Source organism: Somniosus microcephalus, chromosome 32 (genome assembly GCF_052327205.1).
Source record: "Somniosus microcephalus isolate GS21.2 chromosome 32, FLI_Smic_1.0, whole genome shotgun sequence".
Taxonomy (NCBI): Eukaryota; Metazoa; Chordata; class Chondrichthyes; order Squaliformes; family Somniosidae; genus Somniosus; species Somniosus microcephalus.
Genome location: NC_141018.1, coordinates 6,041,290 through 6,059,602, shown reverse-complemented (window position 1 = coordinate 6,059,602; position 18,313 = coordinate 6,041,290). Strand labels below are relative to the sequence as shown.

General features: G+C 50.9%; 1 protein-coding gene across 2 annotated transcripts in view; it reads left to right on the top strand.

Annotated features, from left to right (window-relative positions):
* lrrc61 (leucine rich repeat containing 61) overlaps positions 1-17,253 on the top strand; it is a 38,294-nt gene extending 21,041 nt beyond the window's left edge. For both annotated transcript variants that reach the window (XM_085972034.1, XM_085972035.1), the window contains 2 exons: positions 16,405-16,527; positions 16,697-17,253. In XM_085972034.1, coding sequence (XP_085828160.1) covers positions 16,405-16,527; positions 16,697-16,782 — 209 coding nt within the window. In that variant the 3' untranslated portion in view covers positions 16,783-17,253. The remainder of the gene's footprint in view (positions 1-16,404; positions 16,528-16,696) is intronic.
* Positions 17,254-18,313: the final 1,060 nt, after the last annotated feature.

Here is an 18,313-nt window from a genome sequence, read left to right as displayed (position 1 = left end):
GTTCATGTGGTGTACATGGACTTCCAAAATGTGTTTGATAAAGTGCCACATTATAGGCTTGCCAGCAAAGTTGAAGTCCATGGAATAAAAGGGACAGTGGCAGCATGGAAATTGGCTAAGTGACAGGAAACAGAGAGTAGTGGATAACCTCGCATTTATCCACATTATACTGCATTTGCCATGCATCTGCCCAATCACCCAACCTGTCCAAATCGTACTGGAGTTTCTCTGCATCCTCCTCACAGCACACATGCCCACCCAGCTTTGTGTCATCTGCAAACTTGGAGATATTACATCTAGTTCCCTTGTCTAGATCATATATATATATTGGGGCAGCAATTCCTCCCCAAACGCGTGAGTACGGAAGGGGTACTCACGCGTCTGGCTGGAGGAAATGCCGGTTTTCAGCATGCACAGCGCATGCGCTGAAAACCGGCATTTCCTCTCCTCTAACCCAAGAGGTGAAGAGGCTAGCGCGTGCGCTGTAGGGGGCAGCGCGTGCGTCTTGGATTTCCTCTGTTTTGGGGGATTTGCGCATGTGTAAAGGCCTCCGGTCTTTACACTTGTAAAAAGCAAACGTAAGTATTTATTTTTACAGGTAAGTGGTGTTTTAGTGCAATTTAGAATTTTTTTTCCACAGGTTTATTATTTTAAAGAATCTACAATAAGGTAAGTTTAGTTTTAGACTCTTTTTATTAAAAATTAATTTTTTTCAAAAAAAAAAATTGTTTAAATTATTTTTTTAAACTTATTTATACTTAACTAGCTGAAGTGCCCGGCGGTGCCAAGGCTTTTTCGAGGCATGTTGTTGTTGGAAGAGAGAGAGAGAGAGAGCGACTGGGGGGAAGAGAGAGAGCGACTGGGGGGAAGAGAGAGAGCGACTGGGGGAAGAGAGAGAGCGACTGGGGGGAAGAGAGAGAGCGACTGGGGGGAAGAGAGAGAGCGACTGGGGGGAAGGGGGGGGAGGGGGGGAGGGCGGGGGGGGAGGGGGAGGGGAAGGGAGGGATGGGGGGAGGGCGGGTGGGGAAAAAGGGGGAGGGAGGGCGGGGGGGCCCTCCCGAGGGTCGCGGCCCGCCCCCCCGAGGGTCGCGCCCCCCCCCCCCGAGGGTCGCGCCCCCCCCCCCCCGAGGGTCCCCCCCCCCGAGGGTCGCGCCCCCCCCCCCCCGAGGGTCGCGCCCCCCCCCCCCCCGAGGGTCGCGCCCCCCCCCCCCCCCCGAGGGTCGCGCCCCCCCCCCCCCGAGGGTCGCGCCCCCCCCCCCGACGGTCGCGCCCCCCCCCCGACGGTCGCCCCCCCCCCCCCCGAGGGTCGCGCCCCCCCCCGAGGGTCGCGCCCCCCCCCCCCCCGAGGGTCGCGCCCCCCCCCCGAGGGCGCCCCCCCCCCCCCCCCGAGGGTCGCGCCCCCGCCCCGAGGGTCGCGCCCCCCCCCCCCCCCCGAGGGTCGCGCCCCCCCCCCCCCCGAGGGTCGCGCCCCCCCCCCCCCCCCCCCGAGGGTCGCGCCCCCCCCCCCCCCGAGGGTCGCGCCCCCCCCCCCCCGAGGGTCGCGCCCCCCCCCCCCGAGGGTCGCGCCCCCCTCCCCACCCCGAGGGTCGCGCCCCCCTCCCCCCCCGAGGGTCGCGCCCCCTCCCCCCCCGAGGGTCGCGCCCCCCCTCCCCCCCCGAGGGTCGCGCCCCCCCCCCCCCGAGGGTCGCGCCCCCCCCCCGAGGGTCGCGCCCCCCCCCGAGGGTCGCGCCCCCCCCCCGAGGGTCGCGCCCCCCCCCCGAGGGTCGCGCCCCCCCCCGAGGGTCGCGCCCCCCCCCGAGGGTCGCGCCCCCCCCCCGAGGGTCGCGCCCCCCCCCCGAGGGTCGCGCCCCCCCCCCCCCCGAGGGTCGCGCCCCCCCCCCCCGAGGGTCGCGCCCCCCCCCCCGAGGGTCGCGCCCCCCCCCCCCCGAGGGTCGCGCCCCCCCCCCCCGAGGGTCGCGCCCCCCCCCGAGGGTCGCGCCCCCCCCCCCCCCGAGGGTCGCGCCCCCCCCCCCCCCCCGAGGGTCGCGCCCCCCCCCCCCCCCCCGAGGGTCGCGCCCCCCCCCCCGAGGGTCGCGCCCCCCCCCCCCCGAGGGTCGCGCCCCCCCCCCCCGAGGGTCGCGCCCCCCCCCACCGAGGGTCGCGCCCCCCCCCCCGATGGTCGCGCCCCCCCCCTCACCGAGGGTCGCGCCCCCCCCCCCCCCCCCCCCGAGGTGAAGACCACCGATTGCGCGCGCAGCAGGAGCTGAGACGCGGCGTCTATCTCTGGCTCGGCCGGCGGGCCCGTTTGCCAGGGGTATCCGTGACGCTGACCAAGCCCCGCCCCCCGGCCGAGCCAGAGAGAGACGCCGCGTCTCAGCTCCTGCTGCGCGCGCACCCTAGCGGCGCTGGGCTGAGGCTCGGCCCTCCAGCCTTCGAGTGGGGCCGGGAGGTGCCTAGCTCGGGCGTGGGTGCAGAGGAGACGCCGAGGCTTCTAGGCCTACCTGGAAAAACGGGGAAAGGTAGGAAAATTAATGAGATTAGATAAGTTAATTACTTTCTAAATCATTTTTTAAAAAAACAATATGTGTTTTAAAGGCAACGTTTTTTTTTAAGACGCAGAAAGCGGGAAAAAGAAAGGAAAAGTTTGGAATCAAGATGGCGACGACTCACCTCGGTTCAGAAGGATAAGGCCCGGCCACACACGCACCGATTGGCCCGGCGGCACACGCCAGCAACCCGGCGTACGATTGGTCGAGCTCGAGGTCACTCTGTCGCTAATGAGCGGATAATGAGATGCTAATGAGCGGAATGTTAAGGTTTTTGGGATACGGCGGGCGCGATTTTAGCCCGGCCAAAACGTAAATACGCTTAAAACCGTCTCGGAAGCGTAAGCTTTCTTTGGAGGTAACGCGCGCGTAGGTACGCCCTGTAACTTTCGAGCGCATACCCGACAGACGCACACGCGATGACAGACAGAATGACAGACAGACAGACAGAAGTACCGATTTATATATATAGATTTAATGATTGGGTTGTTTTTTTAAATTTTATTTAAAGTTTAAGTAGTGTTTTGGGGTGCAGTACTTCTCATGAGTTTGACAGTTCTTACTCTCAAACTTATGAATGAAGTTTCCCCTCCCCTGATTGGCTGAACAGTGCTCACCTGATCCCAGCCGGCACATCGCACTAACTACGCCGCTGGGTCAGGTTAGCACAGCGCGCCAACATCAGAACCGGGCCACTGACAGGAAATCCACTGCGAGAGACTGGCCCTGGCTCACATCAAAGCCAGTGTTCCCGCCTCTCTTGACCAACACCAGTTTGCCTATCGTGCAAACAGATCAACGGAGGATGCAATCACAACTGCTCTACACTCTGCACTGAATCACTTAGATGGTAAAGAGACCTACATCAGAATGCTGTTCATAGACTACAGCTCAGCATTCAACACTATCGTCCCCAACAAGCTGGCCACCAAACTCCACACTCTTGGCCTGAACACTTCCCTCTGCAACTGGACCCTGGACTTCCTAACAAACAGACCCCAGTCTGTCAAATTAGGTAACCACACCTCCCCCCCGCCCCCCCCGACCCTGAACACGGGGGCCCCACAAGGATGTGTGCTGAGCCCCCTCCTCTACTCCCTCTTCACCCACGACTGTGTGGCTGTTCATGGTTCCAACACCATCATCAAGTTTGCGGATGATACCACGGTAGTAGGCCAGATCACCAACAACGATGAGTCAGCCTACAGGGAGGAGGTCCAGCATCTCGTGAAGTGGTGCGCCGATAACAACCTGGCCCTTAACATCAAGAAAACCAAAGAAATCATTGTGGACTTCAGGAAGTCTAAAGGCGGAAGTCACACCCCCATCCACATCCATGGGGCTGTGGTGGAAAGGGTGGACAGCTTTAAGTTCCTCGGAGTCCACATCACGGAAGACCTCTCCTGGTCCCTCAATGCCTCCTCTCTGGTGAAGAAGGCCCAGCAGCGCCTATATTTCCTAAGGAGGCTGAAGGGATGTAACCTGTCACCCCTGATCCTCTCTAACTTTTACCGCTGCACAATAGAGAGCATCCTGACGAACTGTATCACAGTATGGTATGGCAGCTGTAGCTACTATGACCGGAAAGCCCTGCAGCGGGTAGTCAAAACTGCCCAACGCATTACCGGCACCCGGCTACCGACCATAGAGCACATATACCAGAAACGCTGTTTACGGAGGTCACGGTCGATCATCAAAGACCCTACCCACCCCAGCCACAGTCTGTTCGCCCTCCTGCCATCTGGGAGACGCTACAGATGCATTCGCACCCGAACGACCAGATTTAGGAACAGCTTCTTTCCCAGGGCTGTCATCCTACTGAACTCCACAAATAAACTCTAAAGCCTGCACATCTGCCAATGCACTTTATTATGTTTATGTTAATGTATTACAAGCCAAATGGATGTTGAATGTTTAAATGTCTTAATCTAAATGTACACTCGCGGGAGCCACAAGCCTACATTTCATTGTACTGCACTTGTGCACTAACAATGACAATAAAGTTGATTATTATTATGATTATTATTATTATTAAGTGCACATCGGGGGCTTGCACGTGCGGCAAGCCCCCGACACCAAGTTCTGGGCTATTGTGAATAGCTGGGGTCCTAGCACCGATCCCTGCGGTACCCCACTAGTCACTGCCTGCCACTCGGAAAAAGACCCGTTTATTCCAACTCTTTGCTTCCTGTCTGCCAACCAGTTCTCTATACAAGACAGTACCTTACCCCCAATCCCATGTGCTTTAACTTTACACGCTAATCTCTTATGCGGGACCTTATCGAAAGCCTTCTGAAAGTCCAAATACACCACATCCACTGGTTCTCCCTTATCTATTCTACCAGTTACATCCTCAAAAAATTAAAGTAGATTAGTCAAGCATGATTTACCTTTTGTAAATCCATGTTGACTTTGTCCGATCCTGTCACTGTTTTCCAAGTGCTCTGCTATTACATCTTTTACAATGGACTCGAGCATTTTCCCCACTACCGATGCCAAGCTTACCAGTATATAATTCCCCGTTTTTTCTCTACCACCCTTTTTAAATAGTGGGGTTACTTTAGCTATCCTCCAATCCATGGGAACTGTTCCAGAGTCTATAGAATTTTGGAAGATGACCAGCAATGCATCTACTATTTCTAGGGCCACTTCCTTAAGTACCCTTGGATGTAGATTATCAGGCCCTGGGGATTTATTTGCCTTCAAGCCCATCAATTTCCCTAACACCATTTCCCTTCAAATACTGATTTCATTCAATTCCTCCCTCTCATTAGACCCTATGTTTTCCCTGACATCTCTGGGAGGTTATTTGTGTCCTCCTTTGTGAAGACAGAACCAAAGTATGTATTTAATTGGTCAGCCATTTCTTTGTTCCCCATTATAAATTCCCCTGATTCTGACTGCAAGGGACCTACGCTTGACTTCACCGATCTTTTTCTCTTCACATATCTATATAGAAGCTTTTACAGTCAGTTTTTATGTTCCCTGAAAGCTTACTCTCATAATCTATTTTCCCCCTCTCAATTAATCCCTTTGTCCTCCTTTGCTGAATCCTAAACTGCTCCCAATCCTCAGGTTTGCTGCTTTTTCTGGCCAAATTATATGCCCTCTCCTTGGATCTTATGCTATCCCTAATTTCCCTTGTTAGCCACGGTTGTGTCACCTTTTTTGTTTTATTTTTATGCCAAACAGGGATGAACAAATTCTGTAGTTCATCCATGCGGTCTTTGAATGTTTGCCATTGCCTATCCACCGTCAACCGTTTAAGTAATGTTCCCCAATCCATCCTAGCCAACTCGTGGCTCTTACCATCGTAACTTCCTTTATTTAAATTCAGTACCCTAGTCTCTGAGTCAACTACTTCACTCTCCATCTTAATGAAGAATTCTATCATATTATGATCGCTTCTCCCCAAGGGGCCTCGCACAACAAGATTTCTAATTAATCCTTTCTCATTGCATAATACCCAGTCTAAGATGTCCTGATCTCTAGTTGGTTCCTCGACATATTGGTCCAGGAAACCATCCCGTATGCACTCTAGGAATTCCTCCTCCACAGTATTGTTACTAATTTGGTTAGCCCAATCTATATGTAGATTAAAGTCACCCATGTTGACTGCTGTGCCCTTATTGCACGCTTCTCTAATTTCCCTTTTAATGCCATCCCCAAACTCCGCATTACTGTTTGGAGGTCTATATACCACTCCCACTAATGTTTTCTGCCCTTTGGTGTTTCTCAGTTCTACCCATACAGATTCCACATCATCAGAGCTAATAACCTTCCTTACAATTGTGTTAATCCCCTCTTTAACCAGCAATGCTACCCCACCTCCCTTTCCTTTTTGCCTATCTTTCCTGAATATTGAATACCCCTGGATGTTGAGTTCCCAGCCTTGGCCACCCTGAAGCCATGTTTCCGTAATCCCAATCAAATCATATTAGTTTACCTCTATTTGCGCAGCTAATTCATCCACCTTATTACGAATGCTCCTCGCATTAAGACACAAAGCCTTTAGGCTTGATTTTTTAAACACTCTTAGTCCTTTTAGAATTCTTATTTACAGGAAACTCTTTTTTATCCGGCACCAACGGGTAGCGTGGTGCCGGCTTATCAAAAAGTCCGGATTACAGAGAGGTATAGTAAAAGGTACAAGAGCTCCGTACACAGCAACAAATCCAGGCTTCCCTGTTGCTTAGCAACAGGTGCAGGAACTCCGGCCACAAGATCCAAGCGTCCCTGTTGCTTAGCAACAGGTGCAGGAACCGGCCACAAGATCCAAGCGTCCCTGTTGCTTAGCAACAGGTGCAGGAACCCGACCACAAGATCCAAGCGTCCCTGTTGCTTAGCAACAGGTGCAGGAACCCGGCCACAAGATCCAGGAATGGCCACTAATATGAATTAAAACTTACCTGAACCTACTCCTGAATTTTGCCGGTTAACAGAGATTTCAGGTTATTTAGGTGCCGGTAAATCGAGAGTTTCCTGTACTGTGGCCCTGTTTGATTTACACCCTTGATTTCTCTGCCTTCTACTTTTGCTTTTCTCCTCCCTGTCTTTTGTTTCTATCCTTGCTTCCCTTTCCTCTGTTTCCCTGCAGAGGTTCCCAACCCCCTGCCATTTTAGTTTAAACCCTCCCCCACAGCACTAGCAAACACTCCCCCTAGGACATCGGTCCTGGTCCTGCCCAGGTGCAAACCGTCCAGTTTGTACTGGTCCCACCTCTCCCGGAACCGGTTCCAATGTCCCAGGAATTTGAATCCCTCCCCCTTGCACCATTCCTCTAGCCACATATTCATCTGAAATATCCTTCTATTTCTACTCTGACTAGCACGTGGCACTGGTAGCAATCCTGAGATTACTACCTTTGAGGTCCTATTTTTTAATTTACCTCCTAACTCCCTATATTCAGCTTTTAGGACCTTATCCCATTTTTTTACCTATATCGTTGGTACCTATATGCACCACGACAACTGGCTGTTCACCCTCCCCCCTCTAGAATGCCCTGCAGCCGCCCCGAGACATCCTTGACCCTTGCACCAGGGAGGCAACATACCATCCTGGAGTCTCGTTTGCGGCCGCAGAAACGTCTGTCTATTCCCCTTACAATAGAATCCCCTATCACTATAGCTCTCCTGCTCTTTTCCTCCCGTCCTGTGCAGCAGGACCACCCATGGTGCCAGGAAGTTGGCTGCTGCTGCCTTCCCCTGATAAGCCATCTCCCTCAACAATATCCAATGTGGTACATCTGTTTGAAAGGGGGATGGCCACAGGGGACCCCTGCGCTATCTGCCTGCGCCTACTACTCTGCCTGGTGGTCACCCATTCCCTTCCTGCCTGTGCAGCCTTTACCTGCGGTGTGACCAACTCCCTAAACGTGCTATCCACGATGTTCTCAGCATCGCGAGTGCTCCAGTATGTATCCATTCACAGCTCCAGCGCCGCAATGCGGTCTGTCAGTAGCTGCAGCTGGATACACTTCCCGCACACATGGTCGTCAGGGACACGGGAAGTGTCCCTGATTTCCCACATAGTGCAGGAAGAGCATGCCATGGGGCCGAGCTGTCCTGCCATGAATTACCCTTTCATTAATTCAAATTAAATTAAATCAAATCAATTCCACTAATTACACTACAATTAAATGATCTACTCAAGGGCCCTTGTTTACTTTCACTCCCCGCTACACAACAGAGAGCCTAGAAACTTTAAACCACAAAAAGTAAGTTCGGAAAAAAGCGAGAAAGAGAGAAATACTCACCAACCAATGAAGGAGGCACAATACCATATTCAGCTGTGTTTTTCTATGTATACATTAAAAATCTCATGTCTGCATGAACTTCCTGTAGTGCTGTTCCTCGGTGAAAGAGCACATCTCGTGTGACGAGCTTACATGGGTAGTTTCTATTCTAAATGTGGATAAAGGAATTTATAATGGAAATATAAAAAAGATAGAAACTATGATTTCAAAATAGGGATTAAATTATGTCTGTGTGCTCTGGTCCAATTCTCCTCCACCCTGTAACCCCGCTTCACCTGAACACTACATTTAGGGCGTGACTCCCTGTGTGTAGCACCACAGGAGATCGACTAGCGTTGTATTAAAAATGTTGTTGGATAATACTCCTGTGAAGCGCCTTGGGATGTTGTACTGCGTTCAAGGTGCTATATAAATACAAGTTGATGTTATGTGAGCACAACTTCAGTTCCTGTTAGAGAATCACCGAATCATACACCACAGGAGGCCATTCGGCCCATCGAGTCTGTGCCGGCTCTTTCGAAGAGCAATCCAGTCAGTCCCACTCTCCCGCTCTTTCCCCATCTCCCTGCAATTTGTTCTCCTTTAAGTATTTAGCCAATTCCCTTTTGAAGCTACTATTGAATCAGTGACCATCGCCCTATCAGGCGGAGCATTCCAAATCCTAACCACTCGCTGCGTAAAAAAGGTTTTTCCTCATGTCGCCTCTGGTTCTTTTGCTAATCACCTTAAATCTGTGCCGTCTGGGTAGCGACTCTTCAGCCATTGGAAACAGTTTCTCTTTATTTACTCGATCTAAATCTGTTGTCATGATTTTTGGTGTCACTTTTTTTGTTCGCATTTAACATTGAAAATGCCTACGCAATCCATTAGAATGGGACTTCTCTATGTGAACATGGTCCTGGTAACAGCTGCAGTTATAGATTGCCGCCAGCAGTTGGCGTTGTAGCTCCACAGTAGCAGACACCGTTTTACCCTCTGGCACACCGTCAGCAATGCCACAGGAGACCAACGAAACAAAAAGCAATTGCTTAACCATCATATTGTCTGTGTAAACACTTTGCATTGTCAGCTGTGTGTCAGTGGGTCGCACTCCTCTGAGTCAGAAGGTTATGGGTTCAAGTCCCACTCTAGAGACTTGCGCATAAAATCCAGACTGACACTCCAGTGCAGTGCTGAGGGAGTGCTGCACTGTCGGAGGTTCCGTCTTTCGGATGAAACATAGAAACATAGAAGATAGGAGCAGGAGTAGGCCATTCGGCCCCTCGAGCCTTCTCCGCTATTCAATGAGATCATGGCTGATCATCCAAATTCAGTACCCGGTCCCTGCTTTCTCCCCATACCCCTTGATCCCTTTAGCCTTAAGAAATATATCCAACTCCTTCTTAAATATATTTAATGTATTGGCCTCTACTGCCTTCTGTGGTAGAGAATTCCACAGGTTCACCACTCTCTGGTTGAAGAAATTTCTCCTCATTTCTGTCCTAAATGGCCTACCCCTTATCCTTAGACTGTGACCCCTGGTTCTGGACTCCCCAACCATCGGGAACATCCTTCCTGCATCTAGTCTGTCCAGTCCTGTCAGAATGTTATAAGTTTCAATGAGATCCCCTCTCATTCTTCTAAACTCCAGCGAGTACAAGCCCAATCGACCCAATCTCTCCTCATACGTCATTCCTGCCATCCCAGGTATCAGCCTGGTGAATCTTCCCTGAACTCCTTCCATGACAAGAACATCCTTTCTCAGATAAGGCGACCAAAACTGCACACAATACTCAAGATGTGGTCTCACCAAGGCCCTGTATAACTGCAGCACGACATCCTTGTTCCTGTACTTAAACCCTCTTGCTACGAAGGCTAACATGCCATTTGCCTTCTTAACCACCTGCTGCACCTGCATGCTTACCTTCAGCGACTGGTGCACAAGGACACCCAGGTCTCGTTGCACTTCCCCTTCTCCCAATCTATTGCCATTCAGATAATAATCTGCCTTCCTGTTTTTGCCACCAAAGTGGATAACCTCGCATTTATCCACGTTATATTGCATCTGCCATGCTTCTGCCCAATCACCCAACCTGTACAAATCATACTGGAGTTTCTTGGCATCCTCCTCACAGCACACACGCCCACCCAGCTTTGTGTCGTCTGCAAATTTGGAGATATTACATCTAGTTCCCTTGTCTAGATCATTAATATATATTGTGAATAGCTGGGGCCCAAGGACCGATCCCTGCGGTACCCCACTAGTCACTGCCTGCCACTCGGAAAAAGACCCGTTTATTCCAACTCTTTGCTTTCTGTCTGCCAACCAGTTCTCTATCCAAGTCAATACCTGTGGTAAACCACTGTTTGTATTCCTGTTTGTCCTGTTTGTATTCCACTGTGTACATGCCTGGACATGCCTCGGCTGACTCCTCCCACAGGTCCTAGTATAAAGGTGACTGCTCCCCAGCCCTTAGTATCCTGGACCGGTCGACCACTCGAGGCAGACCTCCATTCTGTTGTTAATAAAAGCCTTTAGTTACTCTTCTAACTCTCAGTCTTTTATGAGTAATTGATAGCGCATCAATTTTATTAACAACATTTTTATAATGGAGAAGATCCTCACACCAGCATGCCTGGACTTAGATCATCGGGAGGCGGACTCATCCACCAAGTTTACTCACTGGCTTAAGTGTTTCGAAAAATTCCTGACCGCCTCCGAAGCAATCAAATCGGACGAGGACAAACTGGATGTCCTGACCTCCAAAGTGAACCACCGAGTGTACTCGGTCATCCAAGACGCGACCTCGTACGCGGATGCTATCAAGCTCCTCAAGGACCAGTACACGCGCCCAGTGAACGAAGTGTACGCCAGGCACCTCCTGGGGAGTCGTAAACAACAACCTGGGGAATCGACCGTGGAATACCTTCAGGCACTGTCTGTGCTTGGCCGGGCCTGTGGTTGTAAGGATGTAAAGGCCGCCGTGTACACAGAGGAACTTATCCGGGACGCTTTTGTAGCGGGCCACAGATCCAATTACACACGACAGCGACTGTTGGAGCAGAGTAATCTCGACCTCAACAAGGCCTCTGAACTCGCACTATCGTTGGATGCAGCCTACCAGGGCATGGATGCCTACTCCTCTGCACCGTGGACGCCGCGGGGAATGACAGCCTGGGACACGGTAGGACCGCCTCATAGCGCCGTGCCACCCCAGCCACACCCCAACAACGGCCCAACTACCGCAGCAGTGTCCCAAGGCCAGACAGCAGTGCCCCAAGGCCAGAAATGCTACTTCTGTGGCCAGGCAAAACACCCCAGAGCGCGCTGCCCGGCGAAAAACGCGATCTGCTCGGGCTGCGGGAAGAAGGGACACTACGCTAGCGTCTGCAGGGCCAAAGCCACCCCGAACCCCAGCAGCGCCGCGTGTGGGCCATGCGGGCCGCCATTTTGGACCTCCCCGGCCGTGTGCGAATCACCGGTACAGCAGCCATTTTGGACGCCTCCAGCCACATGGGGATCATGGACGCCGCCATCTTGGACGACAGCCGGGACGCAGCAGGCCCCCGACACCGCCTCATCTGATACCCGCAGCGACACACCGACCCCTACGCTGGCATCCGTTACACTGGACCAAGCGAGACCGCACCAACTGGCCAGTTCCACAATGGACATTAAGGTAAATGGTCACGATACAATCTGCCTTTTTGACTCTGGGAGCACGGAGAGCTTCATCCACCCCGACACGGTGCGGCGTTGCTCTCTCCCAGTCCTGCCCGCGCAACAGCGGATTTCTATGGCCTCCGAGTCCCAGTCGGCGGACATCGGCGGCTACTGCGTGGTGACACTCGTAGTAGACGGGACCGTGTACGATCATTTTAAACTTCTGGTCCTGCCTGACCTCTGCGCTGCCGTCCTGCTGGGGTTAGATTTTCAGTGCCACCTTAAAAGTGTTACGATGGCGTACGGTGGACCCCTACCCCCACTCACAGTCCGCAGCCAGCAGCTTCCAAATTGCCCGCCGCGCACCAGGTGCAACCTCTCCACACTCAGAGTCACCCCCCCACCACTGTTTGCTAACCTCACCCCCGACTGTAAGCCCATCGCCACAAAGAGCAGGCGATACAGTGCCGGGGACAGGGTTTTCATTAAAACCGAAGTGGAGCGGCTCCTGAAAGAAGGGATTATTGAGGGCAGCACCAGCCCCTGGCGAGCCCAGGTTGTGGTCGTTAAGACCAGCGAGAAGCAGCGCCTGGTCATCGACTACAGCCAGACAATAAATCGCTACACCCTGCTGGACGCCTACCCACTCCCCCGTATAGCTGATATGGTCAACCAGATCGCGCAGTACCGCGTCTTCTCGACCATTGACCTGACATCAGCGTACCACCAGCTCCCCATCCGCCCTGAGGACCGCCAGTACACTGCCTTTGAGGCAAACGGCCGCCTCTATCACTTCCTTAGGGTTCCCCTTGGCGTCACCAACGGGATCTCCATCTTCCAAAGGGAGATGGACCGGATGGTAGATCAAAATGCGTTGCAGGCCACTTTCCCATATCTGGACAATGTGACCATCTGCGGCCGTGACTTGCAGGACCATGAAGCAAACCTCGAAAAATTCCTCCGCACCGCCCAACTCCTAAACCTGACATATAACAAGGAGAAGTGCATATTCCGCACAAACCGCCTCGCCATCCTTGGCTGTGTTGTGGAACACGGAGTCATCGGCCCCGACCCCGACCGGATGCGTCCCCTTATGGAACTTCCACTGCCCCACTGCCTCAAGGCCCTGAAGAGGTGCCTAGGGTTTTTCTCCTATTACGCCCAGTGGGTCCCCTACTATGCGGACAAGGCCCGTCCGCTGATCAAGTCCACCTCTTTTCCCTTGACGGCAGAGGCCCGCTTAGCCTTCCACCGTATCAAGGAGGACATTGCCAAAGCCACCATGCACGCAGTGGACGAATCCATCCCCTTCCAGGTGGAAAGCGACGCGTCCGACTTTGCCCTGGCCGCTACCCTCAATCAGGCGGGGAGACCCGTGGCCTTCTTTTCACGAACCCTCCAAGGCCCGGAGACCAGACACTCCGCTGTTGAGAAGGAGGCCCAGGCGATTGTGGAGGCTGTGCGTCATTGGAGGCACTACCTGGCCGGAAAACGATTTACCCTGCTCACTGACCAGCGTTCAGTTGCTTTTATGTTTAACAACAAGCAGAGGGGCAAAATCAAAAATGACAAGATCTTGAGGTGGAGAATCGAACTTTCCACCTACAACTACGAGATCTTGTACCGGCCAGGGAAGCTAAATGAACCCCCGGATGCGCTATCGCGTGGCACCTGCGCCAGCGCGCAGATCGATAGACTACGGGTCCTCCACAATGACCTCTGCCACCCGGGGGTCACCAGGTTCTTCCACCTCATCAAGGCCCGCAACCTGCCTTACTCTATTGAGGAGGTCAGGACCATGACCAGGAACTGCCAAGTCTGCGCTGAGTGCAAACCACACTTTTATAGACCAGACAGGGCCCACCTGATAAAAGCCACTCGCCCCTTCGAGCGCCTGAGCGTTGATTTTAAAGGGCCTCTCCCCTCCTCCGACCGCAATGTGTACTTCCTCAATATTATTGATGAGTACTCCCGTTTCCCGTTCGCCTTCCCCTGCCCGGACATGACCAGTGCCACGGTCATTAAATGTCTGAACAACCTCTTCACCCTGTTCGGCTTCCCCAGCTATATCCATAGCGACCGGGGCTCATCGTTTATGAGCGACGAACTCCGTCAGTACCTGCTAACTAGGGGTATTGCCACAAGCAGGACCACCAGTTACAACCCCCGGGGGAACGGACAGGTGGAAAGAGAAAATGCGACAGTTTGGAAGGCCGTCCTGCTAGCCTTAAAGTCTAGGGGCCTTCCAACCTCCCGCTGGCAGGATGTGCTCCCCGATGCGCTCCACTCTATTCGGTCACTGCTCTGCACTGCCACTAACGCCACCCCTCATGAGAAAATGTTTGTCTTCCCAAGGAAGTCCACATCAGGGACATCGCTACCGCCATGGCTGACGTCCCCAGGGCCGGTCCTACTGAGAAGACACGTGAGGACCCATAAAACGGACCCCCTGGTCGAGAGGGTCGACCTCCTCCACGCCAACCCCCAGTATGCTTACATCGCATACCCGGACGGGCGGGAGGACACAGTCTCCATAAGAGACCTTGCACCCTCGGGGACCACAGTAACCCACTACCACCCCCCCCCCACGATCCGATATCCAGCCCCAGCAGACGGCAGGCCTGGGCCCCGCGACCCGCTCGACATCTACGAGGACGACACGCCTGTGCCACAGCCTACGCTGGACTCGACGCCGGAAGCTTCACTACCCCTGCCGTCGCCACGCCGATCACAGCGGCAGACAAGACCTCCGGAGAGACTCCAATACACTAACTTTTAATACACTTCACCCCGCCGGACTCAATTTTAAACAAGGGGTGAATGTGGTAAACCACTGTTTGTATTCCTGTTTGTCCTGTTTGTATTCCACTGTGTACATGCCTGGACATGCCTCGGCTGACTCCTCCCACAGGTCCTAGTATAAAGGTGACTGCTCCCCAGCCCTTAGTATCCTGGACCGGTCGACCACTCGAGGCAGACCTCCATTCTGTTGTTAATAAAAGCCTTTAGTTACTCTTCTAACTCTCAGTCTTTTATGAGTAATTGATAGCGCATCAATACCTTGCCCCCAATCCCATGTGCCTTAACTTTACACGCTAATCTCTTATGCGGGACCTTATCGAAAGCCTTCTGAAAGTCCAAATACACCACATCCACTGGTTCTCCCTTATCTATTTTACCAATTACATCCTCAAAAAATTCCAGTAGATTAGTCAAGCACGATTTACCTTTTGTAAATCCATGTTGACTTTGTCCGATCCTGTCACTGTTTTCCAAGTGCTCTGCTATTACATCTTTTATAATGGACTCTAGCATTTTCCCCACTACCGATGTCAGGCTTACCGGTCTGTAATTCCCCATTTTCTTTCTACCACCTTTTTTGAATAGTGGGGTAACATTAGCTACCCTCCAATCCATGGGTACTGTTCCAGGTTCCATCGAATGCTGGAAGATGATCAGCAAAGCATCAACTATTTCTAGGACCACTTCCTTAAGTACCCTAGGATGTAGATTATCAGGCCCTGGTGATTTATCGGCCTTCAATCCCATCAATTTCCCTAACACCATTTCCCTGCAAATACTGATTACTTTCAGTTCCTCCCTTTCATCAGACCCTATGTTCCCCGACATCTCTGGGAGTTTATTTGTGTCCTCCTTGGTGTAGACAGAACCAAAATATGTATTTAAGTGGTCTGCCATTTCTTTGTTCCCCATTATAAATTCCCCTGATTCTGTTCGCAAGGGACCTACGCTTGACTTCACCAATCTTTTTCTCTTCACATATCTATAAAAGCTTTTACAGTCAGTTTTTATGTTCCCTGCAAGCTTACTCTCATATTCTATTTTCCCTTTCTTAATTAATCCCTTTGTCCTCCTTTGTTGAATCCTAAACTGCTCCCAATCCTCAGGTTTACTGCTTTTTCTGGCCAATTTATATGTCTTCTCCTTGGATCTTATGCTATCCCTAATTTCCCTTGTTAGCCACGGTTGAGTCACCATTTTTGTTTTATTTTTATGCCAAACTGGGATGAACAAATTCTGTAGTTCATCCATGCGGTCTTTGAATGTTTGCCATTGCCTGTCCACCGTCAACCCTTTGAGTGACATTACCCAATCAATCCTACCCAACTCGCGCCTCAGACCATCGTAGTTTCCTTTATTTAAATTTAGGATGAGACGTTAAACCGAGGCCCCGTCTGCGCTCTCAGGCGGATGTAAAAGATCCCATGGCAAGATTTGAAGATTGGCAGGTGTGTTGGCCAATATTTATCCCTCAACCAACATCATGACAACCGATTATCTGGTTATTATCGCATTGCTGTTTGTGGGATCTTGCTGTGCGTAAATTGGCTGCTGCGTTTCATTACATTAAAACAGTGACTTCACTTCAAAAGTACTTTAATGGCTGAAAAGCACTTTGGGACGTCCTGAGGTCATGAAAGGGGCTGTAGAAATGCAAGTTCTTTCTGCTTTATTTTCAGAAATGTACAGCAGTGGTCCTTTTGGTGAACTACCTGGTCCAAAGAAATGGGTTGAGGACAGTTACTGGGAACTGGAACCAGTGCAGAAAACACAGACTGATCAAGCTATTGAACAGTTTTATGGTGAGGATTCTTACAACTTGTCTGACCTACTGCACAATTTGATGTTGCAGCAACCGATCCCGTTTTAAGTGTAGCTCTGCTGTTTTTGTTTTAAACTTCAGTTATTCTGTTGAATCTCAACAATTCTTACTGGCGCTTTAATGACCTTTTCCCTATATTTAATACGCAGGTGTTTTGAAAGAATGCAGGGAGCTCAACAGTAAGGCTGCGGATGTCATTGCAAAAACAGAAAGGACACTCCATACTATGAAGTAAACTGAGCACCTCAGACAACAGGCACAGTTACCTGAGCAAACTGAAGCAACTGATAATACAGCCGTCTTCTTGGCTAAATTGGATTTTTTTAAATTACGAAATTACTATTGAACCAAAGAAAGGGACGGTCCCTTTTACTGCTGGGTGTTTTCCATACAGCTCTTTAGGTGGAGTATTTACTGCACAAAGACATGCAAAAAGCAGAACCTTGTGAACCAAGGAGGACGTGTATAACCGGCATGGATTGAAATATGTTACTCTACCTCACTTTCAGCAGACAGGATTTCCTGTTTGTCAGTTTTACACTTTCTAAACCCTCGTACTGTTACTGCACCTTTTGAAATCATTGAATAATGGAATACCCTATATCGTGCTTTTTATTATGCCCCACAGTTTAAAGTTTGACAATTTAACTGGAATGAACCATTCATGTTTATATCTGTTGTGACTCAATAAACAGTGATTCGTAGCCATTTGCCTATTGTGTTATATTTTGAAGCACTGCACCCATGTGTACCCATGATCAGATCACCATTAAAATGCACATACGTTTCCTGAGGGATGCGATAGAAAACAAATCACAGCATGAGATTTTTAAAGCCAATTTACTTAGACTGGGTATTATGTAATGAGAAAGGATTAATTAGAAATCTTGTTGTGCGAGGCCCCTTGGGGAGGAGCGATCATAATATGATAGAATTCTTCATTAAGATGGAGAGTGAAGTAGTTGATTCAGAGACTTGGGTACTGAATTAAATAAAGGAAACTACAATGGTATGAGGCGCGAGTTGGCTAGGATGGATTGGGGAATGTTACTTATAGGGTTGACGGTGAATAGGCAATGGCAAACATTTAAAGATTGCATGGATGAACTACAGAATTTGTTCATCCCTGTTTGGCATAAAAATAAAACAAAAAAGGTAACTCAACGTTGGCTAACAAGGGAAATTAGGGATAGCATAAAATCCAAGGAGAGGACATATAAATTGGCCAGAAAAAGCAGCAAACCTGAGGATTGGGAGCAGTTTAGGATTCAGCAAAGGAGGACAAAGGGATTAATTAAGAGGGGGAAATAGAGTATGAGAGTAAGCTTGCAGGGAACATAAAAACTGACTAAAAGCTTCTATAGATATGTGAAGAGAAAAAGATTGGTAAAGGCAAGCGTAGGTCCCTTGCAGTCAGAATCAGGGGAATTTATAATGGGGAACAAAGAAATGGCAGACCAATTAAATACATACTTTGGTTCTGTCTTCACAAAGGAGGACAGAAATAAACTCCCAGAGATGTCGGGAACATAGGGTCTAATGAGAGGGAGGAACTGAATGAAATCAGTATTTGTAGGGAAATGGTGTTAGGGAAATTGACGGGATTGAAGGCCGATAAATCCCCAGGGCCTGATAATCTACGTTCTAGGGTACTTAAGGAAGTGGCCCTAGAAATAGTAGATGCATTGCTGGTCAACTTCCAAAATTCTATAGACTCTGGAACAGTACCCATGGATTGGAGGGTAGCTAATGTAACCCCACTATTT